Genomic DNA, 25,056 nt, shown 5'->3' with positions numbered 1-25,056 from the left:
GATTGACATGCTAGAAGGTGACTGGTGACTATTTTAGATTGGATTGTCAGGGATGGCGTCTCTGAAAAGGTGTCATTTAAGCTGGTCTTAGTGGGAGGAAGGTAACAAACATGTAAAGATTATAGAAGAGTGTTCTAGGAAAAGAAAAGAGTGGATACAAAGGATAGGAAGAAATGTGTGTGAGTGGTTCTGGAACAGAAAGTAAATGGAGTAGACCATAGTACCTGATAAAGAAATTGGCATGAAGCAAGCTCAGAAAGGTAAAAACAAGGGCAAAATTACAAAGAACTCTGTAAGTCAAGGCAGTAGTTTGGGTTTTAGTCAAAGAACTACATGGAAGACAATGGAGAATTTAAACATCGGAGTGAGATGATCCAATTTATGTTTAACAAAAATATCCCTCTGGATCCTGCCAGGAATTGTGTTATAGGAGAACCAGTCCTGGAGACATGGAAGACAGCAAGGGGACTGGAGCAATGCATGGCTACCTGCTCGTTAGACCCATTACCTCTCACTTTTTGGCACACAGTTGGATTGCCTCTCCCCACCTTCCTTAAAGTAAGATGTGGCCATATCACTGATTTCTTCTCAATGTAAGATGAGTGGAGGTTATGAGCCACTTCCATCTCTCAACCAAAAAGCCTTCTACATGCAACAACCCATGCTCTTTTCCTACTTCACTGGCTTACTCCACTGATATGAGTGAGTCAGTGATCATGGAAGGCATGTACTGAAAATGGTACCATATGAAGGAAGGAATTTAAATCCTAAATCATTTACTAACCAGGAACTCACAACTTGGCCTTTTTATAAGTTGAAAATAACCTTCGATTGTGTTAAGCTATTAGGTTTAGAGTTTTATCTCTTATAGTGGCTAGCAGAGCCTTAACTAAATTAGGGATGCTGCAGTAAAATAAGTGAATTAGGTGGTAGCAGTAAGGAGAAAAGGTTATGGAAGGTTGACATATAGAAGATAAAATTGGAAAACTTTGATTGCAGATCAAACAAAAAAAGCAAGGAAGAAGCCAGAGAGGACCTCTAGGTCGCTTGTTTATGAGCCATGTGAAACCTATTGCCATTTTGAATGTTAGGTGCATAGGAAGGGAAATATAATGAGCTCATTATTGCAGGAGTTGAGTGTAAGGTCTTTAAGTGACCTCCAGCTTCTTAGCATATTTGAGCCTGGAGACCAGGAGAATAATAACAATAATAATAGCAAGCATTAATTGGGTTCATGTTATATGTCAGTCATTGTGCTAAGAATTTCACTTGGATTATTTCATGTGCTTAATTTTTTCAACAACCAAAAAAAATTTTTTTTTCTCAACAACCCAAGTAAAGCAGACATTTTTCCAACTTTGTAAATGAGAACACTAAGGCTTATATGTATGTTAACTTATTTGCCCCTTATCAAAGTCCCATTAGTAGTGGAGCTGAACTTTTAACTTCCCAGCGGTTTATAACATTTGGTTTTAAATATTTGATTTCACATTCATGGTTCTGCAAGTGTGCTGTTTTTCTGTTGAACTCATCTGGGATCAGCTCAGCATGACTACAGGTTGGAGATTAAATTTAGGTCTGCAGTCTGTGTTTCCTCGTTGTCCTTAGCAAGCTATTTTTTGGGGTATGTTCTTTTCCTGGCGGATCACAGGAACCCAAGAGACCAAGCCAAAATGTGCAAATACATTTAAGACCACTGCTTGTTTGAAGACCCACATGCCGGGCAGCCCCGGTGGCTCAGTGGTTTAGCGCCGCCTTCAGCCCAGGGTGTGATCCTGGAGACCCATGATCGAGTCCCACGTCAGGCTCCCTGCATGGAGCCTGCTTCTCCCTCTGCCTGTGTCTCTATCTTCCTCTCTCTGTATCTTATTAATAAATAAATTTTTTAAAAAATCTTTTAAAAAATATATATAAAAAAAGACCCACATGCCACTGGCCCAAGCAACTCACATGGGCAAGGTTGACAACAATGTGGGAAAGGTTTAGAAGGGGACAGTTATACTCTACTCTTGTACTGCAAGCACACTTAGAAAGAGGGAAAATTCAGAAAAAAACAAAGCCAACTTTGGCACATCAAAGAAAGATAAGATGATGGTAGAGAAGACAAGAATATTCTAGAGAGTTCGGAAGTGAAAAAAATGCTGCTGAAAGTTTGGGAAGCGTAAGAACCAGAGCATTCTCCAAATGTGGCCATGAAGAAGTCATGATGGCATAGACAAGTATGATCGTGGTGCCATAGTAGAGGTGGAAGGCAGCTCTTCAGGAGTGAATCAGAGGTAAGAATGTGCCTATTTGGGGAGAAAGTTTAGTAAAAAGGGAAGGCAAAAGAATACAAGAATGGTAGCTAGAAGGGAGGGAGACTAGCATGTAATTAGTATAATAGCGAAGACTGCATGGCTACCTGACAAACTAATTAGTAGTTATATGACCTTGAGTGAGCTACTTACCCTCCTGGTATCTCAGAGTCCTCATTATAGAATCAAGACAAATGTAAATTACTTTGCAGAACTGATTTAAGATTAAATAAGTTGGTATATGTGAAGCACTTAAAACAATTTCTAACACAATGTAAAGGCATACTAAGTGTTAGCAATTATTTTTTTTTCCAGGATGGGAAAACATTCAAAATGTTTACATACTGGTGACAAGGAATTTTTACAAAGGAATGATTAAAAAGCTAGGAAAGAGTAGATTGTATGTCTTTATTTTAAAAAATCACCACTCATTTATATGTTCTATGGACTTAGGTAGATGAGAGAAATCCAATTCTTTCTTTCTTCTGATTAATTGGCCAACATGCCCCCTTAAAGCAATATTAATTTCTTATATATCTGATCATTGATAACATTATAATGAAATTCCATTTATATTCATATCCCTTCAAAATATATTTTATATACATTGTGGCAAAGATAGTAAGAGGGACAAATTAGCCAATGATTCTTAAAATTTGTGACTTTGTTCAATTTGACTTTTATGTTCTGATTTTGTATTATAATTCTCAGTTGTCTAATTAAACTCTTGGTCAGTAAAATCCTCTAACGCAGCTATTTACTTATAAGTATAAATGTTATTTTGGATTTAAGATTCTCTCTATCTAAAAATTAAGCCAAATAAAACCTACCAAAAACTGCTTTCATCATGACCATTTCCTAAAATCCCTCATGTAGTATAAGACCCAGACTCCTCAAACTGGAATCTAAAATCGTAGACATTGGGGCTTCCATGGGGTTTCAACCCCTCTTGCCAGTAGCTACATCCCTGTGTTCTTCCAGAAGACATCTCCTTACCTTACAGCCTTTTGAAATCCCAAGCTCCTGCTTATGCTTTCCTGCAATAGGACAGGTTAAGGTTCTCAGGTCACCAGCTGCTTGAAAGCTGGGACCTAATTCAGCTGCACCAGGGAGAAAAAGAGGGCATGTGCTTGATCATAGGAATGTTTACGATTACAGAACCACCTCCTTGAGCTTCTGATGCCCCAGGAATCCTAAGTGTTATTAGGTCTCAGGTGTTATTGACATTTTGCTTCATCCTTAGAACAAGATGTTAAGATGGGGTTTGATAATGTACAATCTTTAAAGAACCATGATCCTTTCACAAGTGTGGGTGCGTTGCCATGGAATTTTAGCTAACCACTAATTTCTTCCTTGTCTGACTTCCACTTTATAATCTTTAGATTTCGCAAGAAAAAAAAAAAGCAAAGTAATAGTAATGCTCCATTGTGTGTTTTGTTTTGGGGTCAAGACTTCAGTTTCTAAAAATGATTTATTTTCTCCTTGATGGATATGTCTTTTGTTTCCTTCCAGAAAAACTTCAATCTGTGTCTTCCCTTGTTAGACTAATGGTCATTAATGATTTGTTCTGAGTTAACAGTTGAAAAGATTTTTTTAAAGTTCAGAAATAAGTAATATCAAAAGCCCAAACAGAGCCTTATATTGTTTTACCATTTTCTCAAATCTAAAAATTTGTATTGAATACCATTTAATGAAGGCTGTCACAAGTTATAAAGTGTGTGTGTTTGTGTGTGTGTGTAAAACTTCATACTAAAACCATGTTCTCATATTTATAAGGTAGACTCCTCAACAGACAAGTTTAAACAATGTGTTGTATTATTCTTGGAAACATTTGCTGATTGGCTAATTCCATCAGAATCACTGAAATTATACCATATAGGGGACCATTTACTACTAAATATCGGACTAATGTGGCTGTACATATGTGGACACAGAACAGATGTCTGGTATTTTCTGCTTTTCTATTAGATTTGCTAATCCTTAAAAATGATTACATCAAAAGTTGACATTTTAAACTTCAAGGATTTAAGAAGAAAATAGCTCCCCCCTGTTGTATATTGATCAATATTTAAATATTTTTAGTCGTATTACCTGCTTGCTATAGAAGGAAAAAGAATGGATTTCTGAGAAATACAGATTTGGTTTAGATATGCCTCTTCTACTAATCCACTGTATAGACGTGGGCAAGTTAGTTAAAACTCTGAGCCTCAGTGTTGTCATTTTTAAATTGAGAGTATTTCATTAGGGGTTTTGTGTGGATTACATAAGATTTATGATCTTTAGATAGATCTTCAATAGTTTATCAGATGAATGGGACTGTCAATGGAAACTTAGTACAAAGAGATTTATTATGCCAGAAGACATGCATGTAGACGATATATTCATATATTGAATTAATCATTTGTAAAGTACAATAAATCTCATTCAATTCTTGGTATATGTGGGGAAATAATGCTGATTTTTGGAATTGTGTGTCCACAAATATACATGCACACACAGCTACATACATGTACGCATTACACAAACTTCAATATTAGGATATGTTAGGATATGAGATATGATATGAATGTAAGAGGACATCAATGTTAGGATCCTTCCGGGGGTTGTGTACAGCAGAAGTGAGAGCTGAAATTTGGTGAGAATGGATTCTTTTGTGCCAAGGTTTTGTAATCTTGAGTTAAGCTGGATATAACAGTGATAAGGACACCTATGAACTTAATTAGTTCAGAGCAGTGAATTACATTCACATAGAAAGTTTTTCTTAGGAAAGAAGATTAATAGCTAGAATCAGGGCTATTATATACGTAAAATTTCCTGAAAGATTAGATCTTAAAATAGCCCCCTGTACACATGGTAACTATGTAAAGATGATGGGTAAGTTATTTAGCTCAATTATGGTGATCTTTTCACAATGCATATAGATATCAAAACATAAAGATGTATTATACCTTAAATATATACAATTTTTATATGTCAAAGATATCTTAATAAAGTTGTTTTTAGAAAGGCATGCAGTGACTTCTCCTGACAGTGACTATCCTCTCCAGGAGCAGAGGAACAGCCAAGACCAAGTTGAATTAGGTAATGGAGGAAGGCTCAAACAGGGAATGATCAGAGGGGAGGAATTGAGAAAGAAGGCGATGAGGACACGTGATGGGAGTGGTGGTGGAGACATTGAGATTATGGTAGTCTTTGGTATTGGTGATGGAGGTGAGTGAGTTGAGCCACCAGAGTTAGACAGGCCTATTCTCATTTTAATATTGAAATAAGTGATACTAACATCCATCTGCAATAACAGCATCACTGCATTGAACGTGACATTGTTTCAGATGTAGAAAGTCACAGGTACTGTGGGAATAATTTAGGTGATCAATAATAAGCATAGAAAATTATATTAATAATGCACTGATTTCTACATTTTAGTCTAAGGTTTACTTCTCTAAATTCTATCAACTACATTTAATATTAAACTCAGAAGTATTTGGCTGTAGTATTAGAAGCTGAATTGACCAAATGGTTATTCACTGCACGGAAAAAAAAAAAAAAAAAAAAAAAACCAACAACAACATTGTGCCTTTTCAATCAGCATTCACTTGTTGAATCAGATTGAGAGCACAACAGTCTAAGGGAGCCCACTAAAAGAGGTAGCTCAAAAAAATAACATTTTCCCAACCTCATCTTTTGGATATACTGACATGTGTCACACTCCACTGATTTCTTCAGTTCTCTGGCTTTAAAAGCACAAGGTGAATATAAAGTGCATTGAGGTGCATAGTCCTTTTCTCTTTCTTAGCAGCAGGGGCAGCATCTGCTCAGCAGCTGGCTCCTTCATGGGACACTTGATTACTAGAATTCACATTGTGTCTTCTAGTCCATGTGGTTAGCACTCAGAGGGGTTTCTTGGCATCACTTAACTACTTTATTGGTATCATTGCATGGCCATTTGTTCCACAGGCTGGTTTTAAGTAGTTTCTCTGAGAAGCAAATTGCAGTAGAAAAACCCAACATCACACAAGTGAGAGACTATCCCACTTTCAAATAGAAATGCTGAAGTAACTGATGAAGCCAGAAAACTAATGGTAAAATTAGCGAACAAAAATGACTTGTGGATTTGGAGCACAGAGATTCCCTTAGAGTATGTCTCTTTGAGCCTTTACAGTTTTAGAGGGAGTAATGAAATGGAAAAAGTATAGAGCTGTGTATGAATCAAGAGACTGAATTTCTAGTTTCTAGATTAAACTCAATTCTCTCTACTACCTCTACTACTTCCAGCTATAATTCTTTATTCCTTTTTTTCCCACTTTTTTCTGCCCTAGGAAAAGATAATCTTTTACTTGTGAAAAATACTCCATGATTTTTTCAGTACCAAATAGGTAATGCCCACTTGTACTAGCCCTGGAAATTTTCTGCTTCATTATTGTTATTTTGTTCAGTCATTTAGGAACTTCATCAAAAAGAAGTTTTCATCTTAGCTACACTTTATTATCTTCTTTTTGCTAATTTAGTCAGGCAGCAAGAAAAGAACATTCTTACTTTTGAATATAGATGGTGGATTGTCACATGTATTTATTTCCTTTCAACCTAGAACCTTCCCCAAAATGACAGAAGAAGAGTAAAAATTGATAAGCCTACAACGTCAAAGACAAAAAAGAGAAGGCATTAGAGAATAGAACATTTTAATAAAATGTTGAAATATGTAAATAGGAGAAGTAGTTAATGTTAGAACAGAACAGAGTGACCCAAGTACGTGTCTCTCCTTGGCAGAAGTAAAGGCAAGTTTTCAAATTTTGAGAGAAAATGCTTCTCAATCTTAAATATACTGTCAAACTACCAATCAAATGGGAAGAAAGAACAAAGACTTTTAAGATTCAGAGATTCAAAAATTTATGTCACATGCACATTTCCTTAGGAACTACTGGAGAATATGCTCTTTTCAGTAAAACGGGGAGAATGCAGAAGAGAGGAAGTCATTGAATCCAGAAACAGGGGATCCATACCATAAGGAGTGTGGCCAAGGCAGGCCTCAAGATGATAGTTGTGTTTCAGATTTGGAGATCAGCCCCTCCAGATTTGAGCCAGAAGATAAAGAGCTATAAGACAGAAGTCTCCAGAATAAAAGGAGAAAATTGTTGATCGATATTTGGTAGATGTAAGTAGGATTTGGGGGAAAAATTTGGAATAGACATAGAGAAAATAATGATGGTAAAAAATGAGGTATTTAATAAAATCAGGAAATTTTTTTAAATCCAGAGGTGGAAATGTGACCTTTATACACTTTTTGGCCATGTAATGAGCATTATGTATGTGATGTGATCATAAAAATATAAATATTGATTATTGGTTAAGAGTAGTATAGACCAGTAGTGGGAATTTAGGGTTATAAAATACAGTCACCAGACCTAAGTCTGGCTGTATAAAGACCTAAGTTCTCATCCACCATAACAGGAAGCCAATAGGCATTATCCAATATTGATGTCAAGAAATAAAAGAATAAATAATAAAAGAAATAATAAATATACCATTTTAAAATATGGAGAAAAATCCCAGAATAGATAGCCAAAATATTTTAAAGTAGATGTCTCTGGTGAACAGAACACAGAGTAGGACTGAGAGGGTGAAAAAAATACTAATTTTTATGAAAGGATATATCCTTTCAATAAGTATCCTTGACTTACCCTGACAAAAATACTTTAAAAGTAAAGGCCAAAGAATAAGAAAAAATTAAAACCTTCATATTTTAGATCTTATAAGAATCTTCTTAAAATAGTTACTCTAAATTTGAAGCCCAAAAGGGTACAGGTAGGAAACCAGGATCGATACTCTTTTTTTTTTTTTTTTTTTTTTTTAAGATTGTATTTATTTATTTGACCGAGCAAGAGAGAGACAGAGATAGAGACAGAGAGCACAAGCAGGGGGAACAGCAGAGGGAGAGAGAGAAACAGGTTCTCTGCTGAGCAGGGAGACCAATGCAGCGCTCCATCTCAAGACCATTGGATCATGACCTGGGCCAAAGGCAGCCACTCAACCAGATGAGCCACCCAGGCGCCCCCAGGATCGATACTCTCATATATGCATTCACTATGGTGGCAACTGGGTGGCTCAGTCAGTTGAGCATCAGACTCATGATCTTGACTCAGGTCATGAACTCAGGGCGGTGAAATTGCACCCTGCATTGGGCTCCGTGCTCATTGAGGTGTCTGCTTGAGATTCTCTCTTTCCCTCTCTCTCTGTCCATCCCCACTTGTGTGCTCTCTTTCTCCTTCTCAAAATAAGTAAATGAATCATTAAAAAAATGCATTCACTATGGAAAGAAGAGGAAAGCAAGTTTTTTAAGCAGGTTCATAAATATAATAGTCTACAAGGAGGGTTTTCTTTTCCCAGTAACCAAACTTCTCTGTTTTGATTGATCATTAGCTTGCCAGGGAACCAACCCTAGAGAAGACGAAGAGCAAATGGGTCTTTGATCTTTGCTATCGAGCTATTATTGCTTTCTAATCCTGGGAACAGAAAAGGCAGATGAAATTTCTGTACAGTTTATCCTGGGAGCTGCAAAACAGGTATAGCTATTAAGCCAAAGGGATATGGACCTTAAATAAATAAGGAAGAAAGAGAGAATAACCTTTCTACCTTGTTAAATATGTTAAGAGAGCCCTCTGGTTCTATGGTGGTGGCATGCTTTGTGAGTTCTTATCTATCACAATAAGGTTGTAGCTTGCTAAGAATTATAGAATGGTATTTTTTCTCCTGCTATAGACTGTTGAAAATTTGCTCATCTTTTGCTTATAGTGAATACTTATTGCCTTTATAATAATATAAATAATAAATATAATTTATATAATAAAAACCATGCTAAAGAATGAAAATTAAGGATTCTGTCTCCCTACCCTATTTTCATTATGACCTAGTCATCGTTTACTGGAAGATAACTTATGGAGAGTCTCTAAGAAAATGTAAACTCTTCCATTATTTGCCAATATAAGGAGTTTGAGTTGGAAAAAAAAGAGAAAGATGAAGTTGAATATTGGAATTCAACTTTAAGCTTTTACACTAATTTGCAAATTTTTACCACTCCGTACAAATCTATTTAAACTGTATTTGGGACGCCGGGTGGCTCAGCAGTTGAGCATCTGCCCTCGGCCCAGGGTGTGATCCTGGAGTCCCAGGATCTAGTCGCACATTGGGCTCCTGCATGGAGCCTGCTTCTCCCTCTGCTTGTGTCTCTGCCTCTCTCTCTGTGTCTCTCATGACTAAATAAATAAAATCTTTAAAAAAATAAAAAATAAACTGTATTTGGCCTACTTTTAAAAGTTAAAAAAAAAAAAAAGAACTTCAGATCTTCTTGGGTTATTCAATTTTACCAGATTTCTCTCTCTCCACCCCCAAAATTAAATCAGTGCTGAACTACTATAGAGAACAGGATTGAACTTACTAGGTGAGGACTTTTTCTGTAATGTCAAGCAGATAATTGAGCCTGTTCGTACATTTGGATCTGCATAAATTGCTGTTTCATGTTGATTTTAGCATTGACAAGTATCTCTATGATCTTGAAGTATTGTCCATAATGCATGAAAAATGTCTCCACTACTGTGTATGCCAGATCGACCTATCTGCTAAAGAATCAAAGTAATTCATAAATCCCTCTGACATGGTAGAAATGTCAATTTTACTGATCACTGCTTCTTTTTAAAAAATAATACTTTAAAAATTTATTGAGAGAATGAGAAGGAGAGAGAGAGGGTGAACAGGGGAGGAGCAGAGGGAGAGGGACAAGAAAACTCCACACCAAGAGTGGAGCCTGATGTGTGGTGGATTCCATGACCCAAATCGAGAGTCAGACACTCAACCGCCTGAGCCACCCCCGCATCCCCCGATCCCTGTCTCTTTGACAGTTCTGTTCTAATACTAAGTCTTCTCTTTACCTAAGGCTATCAAAACACAGAGTTGAAATATTTCATTCGGCATTTATGCTTAAAGATCTCAAAAACATTGTCAAAAGTTATGTCCTGGGTTATCTGCCCCAGCAAATGGTTGAGTGTTTGTGCCATAACCACCAGAAACCTTGAAATGAGAAGGCTCAATTGGCTCAATTGTGTAGGCATGTAAATTCCCATTTTCAACTGTGCCCACTTCCAGATGAGCCCTTGTTTTGATAGGAGTTGGAGTCTTTGTAGGGATAAAGGAAAGGGATAAGAATTGAAGATTTTTCCCAGGAAATTGTCCTGTTTAATCATCATCATATTAAATAATTAAATAGGTTTTATAAGGAAATCTTGACCTTCCAGAAAGAAGTCATCATGTTCTCTTGGCCAGATCATATATGGCTAATATGTCATGGAGGTGGTGTCTCTCTAGTGCTGTGGACTGATTGTCTTTGAATAGATTGTGACTGAGGCTGGTACTTGCCAGGCACTCACTGTAACCAAGTCATGACTGAGACTCAAGAATGTTGGATAAGGACCCTAATTGATTTTGTGAACCATTCCAAGAGCCTCCTGGATAGGGTTTCACCTCCCATTATTGTCTTACAGTGAAGTTGAATTCCTGCAGAAACACTGTAGCAGTGCATCTCCAGACAATTGGGATTGCTTTTATCTCAGTCAAATTGAAGGAATTTGCAGAAAAGCATCTAATATGAGATTTCACTCTAGCATCCAACAGCTCTGAAGGAATAAAACCCAGACCACTGAAGATTCCCTGAAAACAAGTCATGAGAAAAATTGGCCAAGGGTAGTTTTCTTATTGTTTAGCATGTAATTCCATGCTTAAAAATCAGGAATCTATCTTGCTGAATTACTTGCCTTGTTTGCCTAGAGTAGCAAATAAGGACTTAGAAGCAAAAATATGTTGAAAACTTCTGTGATTGTGCAGTGATATTATGATAGGCTCTTGGGACAGATTCAGTGCTTGAGCTATATTTTCAATCATCAGAAATCAAATGAGAATCACTATATTGTACACTAAAACTAATAATGTCAGTATGTCAAAAATTTTTTTTAAAAATCAAGTGAGTGAGCATAGCACTACGGCTCTGTGGATCCGCTAGGAAGCTGCTCTTTCCCAAACAAGTTACTATTTTTAGGGCCAATTTTTGTTGATTTTTAAATCTACATTCTAGGAACTTACAAGAGCCATGTCTTTATTAGTTCTGAAAGAAAGGGAAAAAAAGAAATAGAAAGGAAAGGAGGACATATTTTCTGGTTGTTATTTGTGTATCTATTATATCCTTCTCTGGAGTTGGTGGCATTACATATTATTATACATGCTGAATTGGGATAAATTGTACAGACATTTTTTGTACTCATTTTATATTATTTTTTTAAAGATTTTATTTATTTATTCATGAGAAATATATATAGAGAGAGACAGAGACACAGGTAGAGGGAGAAGCAGGCTCCATGCAAGGAGCCCGACGTGGGACTCGACCCCGGGTCTCCAGGATCACACCCTGGGCTGAAGGCCGTACTAAACCGCTGAGCCACCCGGGCTGTTCTGTTGTACTTATTTTAAAATATGCTTTTAAAAAGATAAAGTCATGATGTGCAAATGCAAACTGAACATGTGCCAAGTTTTTGTTTAAATCACTAATAATGAGGGAATCAGTGGGAAGTTATAACTAATTGAAAATGTGTGGGATCCCTGAGTGGCGCAGCGGTTTGGCGCCTGCCTTTGGCCCAGGGCGCGATCCTGGAGACCGGGGATCGAGTCCCACATCAGGCTCCCCGTGCATGGAGCCTGTTTCTCCCTCTGCCTATGTCTCTGCCTCTCTCTCTCTGTGTGTGTGACTATCATAAAAAAAAAATGTGTTTAAGGAGGTATGTGTACACGGGCAATGTACAGTAAGATTGCTGGTTTGGATGCACAACTGGCTAATGTCCAACAAGGTCTCAAACTTGTCAAGTTGTCTGTTCCACCAGATAAAATTGTTTTCTTTTCATTTCTACCAGACAAAAATCTGCAAGTACACTGAACAAGTGGCTTCACCAAATCTAGATTTTTTTAATCAATAGTAATATGTGAAGAAAACGAAATACATCCCTTCCAAATAGTCCTGGTTAGCTTTGCCCCAACATGACAGAGGAGACATGTCACCCACCTTTCTGCCTTATTTCCAAATCTCAGAAAAAAAAAATTTGTGACACTTTCTGGGTACTGTGCCTTATGTTTTGGGGCCTAATTGCCCCTAGGTCTATCCCTTGCCTTATTCCTGCTCTACTCTGTATCATCACAGCTGAATTTCCTAGGTTCCTGTGTGAACTGGCACCTGCCTAGATTTGGCCAGTGGCAGATAATTGCCAGGAGATTGCAGGATGGATTGATGAGGAGGATGAGAAAAGCCAGGCTAATTCTTTCTCCCTCTCTGCTTCTAGGAAACCCTCCTGTGTCAGCTATGCAGTGGGCCTGTACTTTCTTTCCATATATTTTTTTTAAATGTGTCTTTCTTTAAAAGTCTATTTTAATAGGATCTATTTTCCTTCTCTGCTAGTGTATTTCTAAAGCCTGTTGTTACGTGGCACTCTATTAAGAATAAATGTCCTAAACGTGCCTTTGTTATTTTTGGTGGAATTGGCGCTGAGGTTGCTTTGCTCAGCTAACACAGTACTCGACTTTGCTGGTTTTCAACTGCTAATTGCTTTAGGAACATTCCAGCTTCATAGTACTTTTTGCATGTGCAACCTCTTCATTCTTTCTCAACCATGTTCTAATTTGACTTTTGAAGCACCTCAGTGTACCTTTCTCTGATTTTTCACAAAACTATGTAACCTGTAATAAATTATATACTTAATACATAAATAAAATATGTAATAGATTCATCCATTATAGTTCAGTCTGCACTCATAGTTTATGCTATTTCCCCATACCTCTCTTTCTCTTTTTCACATAATATATGTATATTTTCCTTTGTGTGTCTACCTCAAATCTGAAACACTGGTGCCTGTTTTCTGTTATTTTAGTCCATGAGCATGGAACATGCGATGAACTAGTGTACATTTATCATGTGTAATTCTCTTTCCCTTGGCTTCACTGTGTGTCTAAAACGCCTAGAACAACTGGAATTCAACATTAATCATCAACTCATAATTAGAATGCTTTGTACCCTTTCAGTCTTTGCTTTAATTTGAGATGAATTTTGACATCTTGTTATTTTCCAGTCATTTAAATTTTTCATGGTCAGTGATTCCAAAACTACCAAGTAAAGTACCTGACTTCTAAGTTAAGTCACTTGTGTTGTTTACAACATATTGAATATTCTACTTTAATAGGGGATTATGTCATAAAATTACTTTTATTATTATCAAGATCAGCAGCCAGTTTTCCAGAAGTAAGTAATTTCAGTGGTTTAACTCTTTTTAGTTCTTCCTTCTTTAGAATATTTCCAAATCATATTATTTCTTAATTTATCAATTTTAGCCTTTATCAGTGGACATCCATATTAATAACAGAGAAAATAGCTCTCATACATTTATTGCATCAGCTTCCTTACGCTCATCTTTTCAAAAGTGTCATATTGTACCTTATTTCATTTTTAAGTCACTTGTGTTTGTAAGCAGGTGATTTCTAAATATGATTCACTTGTCAGTCAAAAATGTCAATCAAATGCCTTCTATATCTTATATAACTTTCTTCTTTCTCCTTGATTTCATAATTATTGTATTTTTCATATATATTTTATAATTTTATAAATTGATCTGCCAACTGATCTGCCAAAACAAAGCTGATCTGCTCAACTGATCTGCCAAAACAAAGCTCCAAATATCCTATTGGTTCCATTGTTCTTCAGTTCCATTTTTTTCCCTAGAGACTTCTTCCTACATCCTTTCCTCTGTGCTCCTACTTCATTTAGAGTAGTTGATTCCAGGATGGTCACATATCTCTTATTCAGACACTTCCCATCTTCACCTATCTACATTAGATTCAAGTTATGTCCTTGCTTTGGTCAAATGCGTCTCTCAGTGGCTTCCTGAAAAAAGAGTGCATGGAAAGGCAAATGTTGGGAGTCACTGAATATCTGAAAAAGCCTTTATTCTTCAAATTTGATTGAAAATTTGGCTGAGTATAGGATTCTAGGTCAACCCCTGACCAGCTACATAACATACAGAGCTTGATGCAAAATGAAAATGTGAGGCTTCTTGTTCAAAAATTATTAAGAATTTCAGGATGGTGACAGCAGAGCACTACACTACGAGTACTTTTAAGCACAAGGTCCTATATGACTATCAGATCACATGCCCATGAACCTGACCCCAGTGGGTCCTTTCAATATGGAGATTCTTAGTTCTGGGTAATTGACTTTTTTCTATGGTAATTTCCTTTATAATCGATTTCTAGAACTTTAGTTCACTACATATTAGATTGCCTGAATTGGCCCTCTAATTTTCTTATCTTTATTATTCTATTATCCCTCTTGCTGTCTTTTTGTCCACTTTATAGGATATTAGAATTTTTTTCTCTATTCTTCCTGTTGAGATTTTTATGTAAATAATTAGGATTCATTTGTAAGAGTTTCTTCAATACTACTTACTCCATTTATAAAAAGTAGCATTATATTCTTGTTACATGGATGAATCTCTTATTTTTCTTAGAAAAATCTCTTATTTTTTTTAAATGTTTATCTTTGGCCTTTATATTATTTCTGCTTTCCCCAATTTTTAAAAAAATTTTGCCTGTATTTGTCTATGTGAAAAACATTGTTTTTTATGTTGGAGATTTCCCCTCCATGCTTGCTCATGGTTGATAGGCCATTAATACTGAAGAATGTGGCTCTGAGAAGTGATTAGAATCTCTCTGTGCATAGGTGGTGCTTGTCACTTGCTGAGCTTCACCAAAGGGTGAGTAAGCTCTGAACTGTTTCCAAAATTTCATTTCTCTTTTATAGGCTTTATAGTCTCTCCCACAATGAGTACTCCAGTCTTCATTCTCTAAATAGGTGGGAGAAAAAAAACCTGGGTTGTCATCATTCAGCATACTTTCATTTAATCCTCCTATTTTCAATCTGGCAGTCTTGCCTCATTTCCATGTTTGCTGTAAGTATAGGTAAGGATAGTTTTCCACTAGTTGGGTGGAGAAAGAAATCTGAAAGCTCTAAAGAAATTCCACCCTCCTGTTTTGAACTTGAAGCCAGATCCCTATATTGTAAGATCTTTGGTATCCCTACCTGCTAAGCTATTCTGAGGTTCTGTGAGGAATAATGGTCTTGTTTCTCTCTGTTATTATCCTTTGAAAGCACTTTGGTTTGTTTTTCTTTCTTGGTATCTGTTAAATCAGTCCTCAAATCTCACTGTTTAACTTTCCCAAAAATGTATTGTGAACTTCTCTGCCATTATCTTCTTTCCAATCCCTTTGTCTTGTAGCTTTTTTACCTTTTCAATCCCTTTATGTGATGTTAGTGATGTTTCAGGGCTGAAAGGTAGTAAAGACATTTTTTTTAATCCACCAGGCTTAAATATAAACCATGAATCTATTTTTGTCTACTTTTTTCTTTAAATTTGAAAAATTGTACCACATACTCTCTGACCCAGCAAGCATCAGTTATCCCCCCAAAACCCCCTTTCAAGTGTCAGGTTGCTCCAGTGTGAAAGTGGCACTTTGGTCTTGTGGCTCGCCTACATTTCCCCAGCATTGTGTGCAGTTTCCATGAGCCAGAGCTCACTCTAATGCTGATCGTTCTAGAAAGCTGAAGTAGCTGTCCTCCCAGTGTGTTGTGCCTCTCCATGAATGCCAGGAAAAAGGTGAATGTAAGTAGAGTGAATCCTCACTGACTTTAAAGCCCTGTCTCTACAGTCTTTTCAACACACTCAGAGGAGTGTACTGAAAATCTCTGAGAGTCTCTGATTTGAGAGGATGGCGTTATAGGAGGTGTGATGGAAGTAAAGCAAAATAGATGGTATGGTCAAAATGGTAATTTGAGGAGAAATTAATATTAGAGAGGATTTATAGTTCTGGGATGAGTGTAGAAACTACCAGGAGAGACAGAGACAGAAAGAGAACTCTGTGAAGATGAGAGCACAGCCTGCCAAGTGACTTTCTGTGGGGAGTGACCATCCAGGGAGAAGAAGAGAATAATAATACTCTGACTTCATTCTTCTCTCTCCCCCCTATCTCCTGTGATGCTTCCTATTTGTGAAACTCAAATGGTTACCTGATGTAGTTCTTACAACTCCCTCTCAGGGCAAGGAGTAGGGTACAGTGCAGTAAAGTGGATTAGGAGGAGGGACAAGCTAAGGATATTTAGCACAGAGTGGCTATCTGAGCTCAGTGCTAAATATGTGTTTTCCAAAACATATGTGTTTTATATTAATATATAAAGCTAAAAATATATATAAAAAGCTATATAAACATAAATATAGCTATTAAAATAATAACTATTTTATAAATATGTTTTTGCATTTTATGGTTTTATCAATACAAATAAATAAAACAATAAACATATTCAAATCTGTAATATATATAGATTTAAATGTGTCTAAATATGTGTATTTAAATATATATGTAATATACATATTTATTTAATATATAACCTTTAAAGAAAATCCTGGAGTCCACACAGCCCAAAGTATTTCAGAGAAGAAACAATAGCCAGGCACAAATGATTGCTTCCCTCTGTACAGTCAACATGATTTTACTGTTCTTTGGCTTCTAAATAGGAAAAAAATTGATCTTGAAAGCGTTTCTGTTTGAATGGTTTTTAAAAATATTTTATTTATTTATGAGAGACAGAGAGAGGGGGCGGACATAGGCAGAGGGAGAAGCAGGCTCCATGCAGGGAGCCCGATGTGGAACTCAATCCCGGAACTCCAGGATCACAACCTGGGCGGAAGGCAGACACTCAACTGCTGAGCCACCCCCAGGTGTCCCTGTTTGAGTGTTTTTATGTCTGTACTTAGAAGGAATTTTTCCACATGCTGGGAATTATGCCTGCCCATTTCTGTAATAAAAAGTTTACTTGAAGGGCACCTGGATGGCTCAGTTGGTTGAGCGTCTGACTTTGGCTTGGTTGTGATCTCAGGGTCCTGGGATCAAGCCCTGCGTTGGGCTCCTACTGAGCAGGGAATCTGCTTCTCCCTCTCCCTCTACTCCTCCTCCTCCTCCTGCTCATGCTCTCTCTCTCAAATAAATGAATAAAATCTTTAAAAAAAAAAAGTTTACTTGCAGTAAAGTGATAGTTTTACCTAAATTGTGATTTTGGGAGAAGAGAGAGAATAATGATATATTCCTTTGTACTTAAAAAAATACTTTTTCAAAAAAGAATACTTTTCCCTCATATATTCTCCACCTCAGTAGGATTATTTTGCTCCTTAAATGTAGAATGTAAACTTATTTTAAAGACAATTAATATTTGTCATACAATTGTTCCCATTGTTTTTAATAATATCAATTTTTTAGGAATCATTTATCTCATAAAACAAATATAACAGGAGCTTTACAATTATATTTTCCTAGGTGAAAGAAAAATGTCTTAAAAATTCATTAAATCTATAAGCCTTGCTGCTTAAACTGAGGTTAGGACTTACTTTCCTAAGCATTGACCTGCAGTGTAGACAAGAGTATGTCACTATTTAACAGCTTCTAATTATCATTTTTATTACCAAGTTGGAATCAGAGGCAATAGGACTTACTGAAAACTACATAGCAGCTTCTTTGTTGACAGTCCCTATTTGTGTTTTTGTGCCCTCCTGTGTAAGGCCGTCTCCCTGTGTTAATGTTAATATCTGCTATAGATACTCTTCTAGCTTTACCTTTCTGCTTCTCAGTATGGTGTTCTTAGAACCATGTCTTTCTCACTTTTGTATTTCAATCAGATCACAAAGGGGGATGTTGATAGGGATTTAATGATTATCAATTCTCTTTTAAATTACATTTATTAATTTATTTATTATTCAGGCTCCATAGTGTTAGGAATGTCCTGGGCATTTTATATCCTAGAATTAATAAAGTCTTGCATAGATACAGAAGATTTTTCAATATGAGAATATCCTTAGTTAGGCGGGTCATCATTTTGCAAGGTTGGGTCATGGTAGTAGTATCTTAGAAGGTAACCTTATAGTATTTGAAGTACTTGATTATGAAAACTACACCAGTTTATATTGGGTATTTTTTCATTTGGAAAGTTGCAGCTCTATATTTGCATAAAAGATACTCAATCGTTTTCTACAGCTAAGTATTTTTTGCTCAAAGGTAGAAATTGTTTCTCCCCTGTAAACTACTTATTGAATCACAAAGCCAGTCAGTTATTTTCAAAGATGGCGTTTCTATTTTCATTTCTGTCTTCTTTTATGTGTTCTGATCATTAGAAGGTAAGGAAGCCCTTCCAAAAAGCTAAGAAGATCAAAACCTGTTTGTAATATTCAGGCTCATGTTAAAAGTCTTAGGAATTATCAAAGGTTAGCATCATTCTCTTTGGGAAGATATCATTAATATAATGCTGGTTCAGATTTTTTTTTCATGTCTCTAATAGTATATGTTAGAATTTTGGTATTTTAATAAAATTGATGAAGATGAAGATATGTAAGAAGCATCTATTTTGCATATGTCCTTTTTCTATCTGATACATAAATTACATATTTCAGTTTTAACTTATACTTTGGTAAGTATTGACATATGTATACACCTAAGAAACCATGACCACAATTAAGAAAATTAACATTTCTCTTAATGTCAGAAGTTTCCTTGAGCTCCTTTGTAATCCTTCCCTCCCTTTCCTTCTTCATCCCTACTTCCACCATTCCCAGGTAACCATTGATCTGTTCCTGTCACTCTAAGAATCATTTGCATTTTCTATAGCTTTGTAGAAAATGAGTCAGGCTGTTTGCACATATCTTATTTTACTCAGTATAAGTATTTGGCACCTACTCATGTCAGTAGTTCATTCCTTCTATTGCTCTATTGCTGGCTAGAACTTCTTTGGATGGATATGTCCTAGTTTGTTTTTCTGTTTACTGTTAATGAACATTTGGGTTGTTTGCAGTTTGGGGTCCTTACCAATAAAGCTTCTATTTTGTGTACAAGTCTTTGAAAGGACGTATATTTCTTGTTCTCTCCACCAAAGAATGGAATGGCTGATTTGTATGGTAGATACATGTTTAACCTTTAAGAAACTATTTTCAAAATGATTGTATGTATTTATATTCCCAACAATTGTGTACGGTAGTTTTTGTTGCTTAACATCTTTGCCAATACTTGATATGCCCAGTTATTTTAGTCTTGGCTATTGTAATAAGTGTTTGATTATATCTCATTATTGTTTTAATTTGTTTTCTAATGATTAGTAACTTTGAGCATCCTTTCATATTTGCCATGAATACATCTTTTTTAGTGAAGAGTTTGTTCAAATCATTTGCAAATTTTGTATTGGGTTGTTTATCTTGTTATATTGAGTTTGCAAGATCTTTATGCTTTAGATATGCATCCTTTATCAGATATATGATTTGCAAATATTTTCTCCCAGTCTTTGGTTTTTCTTTTCATTCTTTTAATAACATTTCTGAAAAACAGAAGTTCTTAATATTAATGAAATTCAACTTATTTATGTTTTTCATAGACAGTGCTTTAAGTGTTATATATAAGACCTCTTTGGCTGTGTCAGGAGGACAAAATTTTCTTCTGTTTTCTTCTAGGTTTATAGTTCTAGGATATACATTTGGATCTGTGATGCGTGTATGGATCAAAGTTCCTTTCACACATAGATATTTCTATTTATTCAGCACCATTTATTGTGAAGACTATCCTTTTTCCACTAAATTATCTTTGCACCTTTTTCCAAAATCAATTATATACATTAGTAGATATCTTTCTGGACTATATTCTGTTTCATTGATCTATCAACCTATCCTGATGCTAATAATATACCATGTTATGTTATTTTTACTGTACTGATTACTGTAGCTTTAAAATAAGTCTTGAAAGGGCACCTGGGTGGCTCCGTGGGTTATGGCTGCCTTCAGCTCAGGTCCTGGGGTCCGGGGTCAAGCCCCTTGTCGGGAATCCCTGCCCAGTGGGGAGTCTGCTTCTCCCCCTCCCTCTGCCCCTTCTCCCTACTTATGCTCTCTCTCTCTCTCAAATAAACTAAAATCTTTAGAGAAAATAAAATGTCTTGAAGTTTTATAAGTGTTAAAATACTGTAAGTCCTCCAAATTATTCTTTTTATTACATTTGTTTTGAATCAGCATGTTAATATATACAACAATATCAAAAGCCTCCATGGACATTTGCTAGGATTGCATTGAATCTATAGTTAAATTTTGGGGAAATTATGTGTTAATAAGATTGAGTCTTTCAATCCATGAATACATGCATCTCATTTATTTAGGTCTACTTTAATTCCTTTCAGCAATGTTCTGTAGTTTTCAGTGCATTGGGCTTCCATGTTATTTTGCCAGACTTACGTCCTTTTTGGTACTATTTTAAATGATACTGCTTTTCGTTTGAATTTCATATTGTCCATTACTATCATACAGAAAGGATGTTGGCTTTTAATCTGTTTTTCTTTATTGCAGACTTGTTAAAATCATACCCCTGGGAACAACTGCAGGCTGTCATGATTTGAAAGTGCACCTGAGGGTAGCTTCCCAGGGACATCCCCATTCATTTTCTATGATGATTTTGCTATTCTTGGGTTCTTTATTTTGAGTCATTTCTTACTCATTTCACTTATCAGTTAGGATTGGATTCAGCTGCACATAAAAGTCCCAAAATAATAGTAGCTTAAATACAACATTTTTTTGTTTTCTCATATGAAATAACTTCAGAGGCAGGTGACCTCATTTGGGTAGGTTCACAGCATGGGACTTGGGCCACTGGCATCTTCCTTCTCTGCCATTCATAGTGGGTAACTTCCTATTGCCAGATTGCCTCATGATCCTAAATGGTTGCTTGACCTTGAGACAATTCCACTGTATTTGGGCAGCAAGGAACTGGCAAGGATGAAACAGAATTCCTTCCAGCTGAGTTCAAGCCCTCTTCAAAATAATTGTTCTGAATGTCTTCACTCAACCTATTACGCTACTTGGCCAGAACGCACTTGAATGACTATACCTAGCTTTAAGAGAATGTGAAAAATGTAGTTTTGGGGGGGATGCCTGGGTGGCTCAGCAGTTGAACATCTGCCTTTGGCTCAGGGTGTGATCCTGGAGTTCCGGGATCGAGTCCCACATCAGGCTTCCTGCATGGAGCCTGCTTCTCCCTCTGCCTCTCTTTCTCTCTCTCTCTCTCTTTCCTCTCTCATTCTCTCATGAATAAATAAATAATTTTTTTAGAAAGAAAAGAAAAATGTAGTTTTTTAGGAGAGAAAATTGCTAACTCAAATAAGAGTTTATTCAGAAGATAAGCCAATCAGCTGAAGTACTTACTGCTTTTAAATGTACATGATACAACCCCAAATACAACCAAGCTGCACCAAGTAATTTTCACAAGAAGGATACACGAGTGGTATATTTTTAAGTCATTGTGGACTGTGAGACTCTTTTGCTCTCACACATAAAAGGTAGTTCACTAAGTATAACATGCTTGAGTCATAAGCATTACAAAAATCTCAGAACACTCAATGTGTTACTCCATTATCATCATAATTGGACAGGCCTAGCTTTTCCTTTCTAAGTAACCTGTTTTAGTTGTTTCTTTCACTTTGTTTTAGTTTGCTGACTGTATGAATAAGATTCTTTTTTATTAACACATAGATTTTATTTTGCAATGCGTTATCTGCTAATATTTTATCATACAAAAATGTATGGCACACAAAATAATTGTTTGTAGATTCCTGAATAAGAACTTTTAGTCTAAGCATGGCTTTTTTCCCATGGAGAGAGAAAGTATTTGTGAAAACTCTTGCTGAAATTTTTAACTTGTCTTTACACCCTTAGTCTTAGTATTAGAAATCATCCAAAGTAAATTTTCAGAAAATCTGCTACACTACCTCTAAGGTGGTGCCTAAAAGCAGATGTACTTTATTCTCTCTAAAATACCTTTGTTCAGGAATGGAATTAAATTCTGTCTACCGACTTAGGAAAATGGACAAATTGTCTTCACGTTGTTTATCAATAGTACGTAGAGAGTAAGGAATATGTTTTCCTTTTCTGCTGAGGATAGAGTAGCATCTTCAGAAACACTTGGTTTATAAAATTAATGCATAGAAATTTTTTAAAATGTTAGGAAACATATAGAGATATCCGTATTTACATTATCTTACTCCATGAGATATCTATTGTTGCATAAAAAATTATTCCTCAAATTTAATGGCTTCAAACAATAACATTAATTATCTCACAGTTTCTTTGAGTCAGGAGTCCAGACATGGCATAGTTGATCCCTATGCTTCAAATTTCCTTGGGGAGTTGAGATACATTGTATGTGCAGAAGCAAAAGAAAATATTGTACAGATTTGTCTCAGGTGAAAAATCACTTCAGTAAAAATACTAAGCATACATACATAAATTTTTTCTCATCATAATTATATTTTCTCAGATCTTTTGCCTTTCATTTTTGTTTGTATTGCTATATACAGTGAATAGTTGCTACAGTGGTGATATAAAGAGTACCCTTTAAATAATATTTTAGTGCCAGCTCTGAAAAAAGAGAACAACCACAGAATAAATTCTAATGTTAGAAATATACTTTTATGGAAATATTTATATTGTTTTGAATTTTCAGAAAGACTGTCCTTGAAATAATACCTAAAATAGCTATCTATCGCCCTAATATTATTAAGAGGTGGATATAATTTTCAAGAGTTGTTTAAGAGACAAAAACTGAACTTAATTATATCAAAAAAAACTCCTGAAAATATTTCTATTTCATGACCTAGAAAGATATGTTACTAGTTTAACTTGATTTGTGTATTTAATACTGGACTATTTTCCATATAGTTATAATAAATCCTCTTTTTATTTCTCTTTCTTATTACTTTTTTGAAACAGACTAAGATGCTTAGTGAAGCAGCTGGAGAGAGGTGATGTTAACGTCGTAGACTTAAAGAAGAATATTGAATATGCAGCATCTGTATTGGAAGCTGTTTACATTGACGAAACAAGGTATGCTTTAGCCCCCTTCCCTTTTATCTTCTTTGCCTCTCTCCCTTTCTCCTCTTTCTTGGCCTTCATTTATCTCAAACATGAATTTAGCACATCTTAGTCATGAAATCAAAATCTTATAAAAATTTAAAGGGTTTTTCTACATGTAGCTATTTAACTGGACTATGACCCTTTCCAAAAAAATACACATTTAAACCTGAAGAGCTGAATATGGAAAAAAATAGCCAAACAATTAAGTCATAAAATGAACAAATTAAAAGTCTCCTCGCCCCCTACCCTCATTATCTTTAGGCGCAGATTTGTAAACGTCGGAGACAGATACAGGCTTATATCAATTTTCACTGATATACAGATTTTCCTATTATCCCAAGATTTCAGAGTTCCTGCTAAGAAAATGGGCGTCACATGCTCACACATTCCCCTAAGATGTACCCATCAGACTCTCTGTGCAGGGCTTGCTAAGAGACAGTCCCAAGTGCATCACCTAGACCTTATCACCTAGCCTCATATTTAGCAGAGTGGTTAGACAATTAGGAAATGGGGATTTATTTGAAGAGCATTCTTAGCCTCCTGCTGTGGCTCTTGACCAGGTGATTGGCTTTCCATTGGTCATTTGACACTATTTGGAGACATTTTTGGTTTGGTTGATGGGAGTGTGCTACTGTTATGTGATGGGGAGAAGCTAGAGATGCAACTACAAATCCTACAATGCACAAGAAAATCCCTCACAACAAAGAATTATCCAGCCCCAAATATTGTTAATATGGAGACTAGGAAACCCTGGCCTTAAGAGAGAACTGTTCATTTTCTCTTTTTCCTCCAAGGAAGTACTTACCTCAGAACCTCAAGAGGGGGTGCTGAGGATCCTAATGCTAATAGAATACTCAGTAGAGTATGATATGACAGATTGTAAGAGACTTGACCACTATCTCTTGGAGTTTAGAGGGTACTGAGACTGGTTTCTTTACCTCAGCAGAGATAAAGGTGGCAGGCTGATTCAAACTACCTTGAATTCACAGGTAAAAGGGACACTGTAGGACAGCCCAGGTGGCTCAGCAGTTTAGCGCCACCTTCGGCCCAGGGCCTGATCCCAGAGACCCGGGTTCAAGTCCCATGTCGGGCTCCCTGCATGGAGCCTGCTTCTCCCTCTGCCTGTGTCTCTGCCTTTCTCTCTCTCTGTGTCTCTCGTGAATAAATAAATAAAATCTTTTTTTTTTAAAAGGGGGACACTGTAGAGGGAGGGACATGTCCCTCCAGAGTTTAGCCTAGAAAAGGCACTAAGTTTTTCAGAGTCATAAAGCAAGTGGAGTAGGAGTCCTTTGAAGGCATTCACCCATAATGAAAGAAAACTGACTTCAGAAGACGAAAAAGAGGCTGGCTGCATGGGATGATTGTTGAATGAACCAGGGAAAAATCATAAAGATCCAGTCCAAATATCAGAGAACACATAACACCCAGGAGGGTGTAGCAAGTTCTCTGAAGGACACACAAAAGCTCCCAAGAAGAGAAAAATAAGCAGCATTTGGGCATTTGTCACATAGATGACAACACACACAAACACCGGTCTTGTAACACCCTTTGACTCCTATAATTTCCTGCCACTCCCCCCCCCCCCGCCCATCATCAAGTGATGAGAAACAGCAGAGTGAGTAGAACAGATGATGGGACAAGGAGAGTGCAGACTTCCATCATGCCCCTTCGCTTCTGCAGGTGTCCAAGCATGAGTCAGGCCTAAGCTTGGC

General features: G+C 36.4%; 1 protein-coding gene across 7 annotated transcripts in view; it reads left to right on the top strand.

Moving 5' to 3' along the window:
• The window catches only part of PDE1A (phosphodiesterase 1A), a 336,045-nt gene that overhangs the window by 215,203 nt on the left and 95,786 nt on the right, over positions 1-25,056 (top strand). For all 7 annotated transcript variants that reach the window (XM_025460409.3, XM_025460404.3, XM_025460403.3 and 4 more), the window contains one exon: positions 23,201-23,314. In XM_025460409.3, the coding sequence (XP_025316194.1) occupies positions 23,201-23,314 (114 nt within the window). The remainder of the gene's footprint in view (positions 1-23,200; positions 23,315-25,056) is intronic.

The sequence above is a fragment of the Canis lupus genome, chromosome 36, assembly GCF_003254725.2.
Source record: "Canis lupus dingo isolate Sandy chromosome 36, ASM325472v2, whole genome shotgun sequence".
NCBI classification, from domain to species: domain Eukaryota; kingdom Metazoa; phylum Chordata; class Mammalia; order Carnivora; family Canidae; genus Canis; species Canis lupus.
Note: the sequence above shows the minus strand (reverse complement) of the source record. Positions and strands in the feature narration are given on the sequence as shown.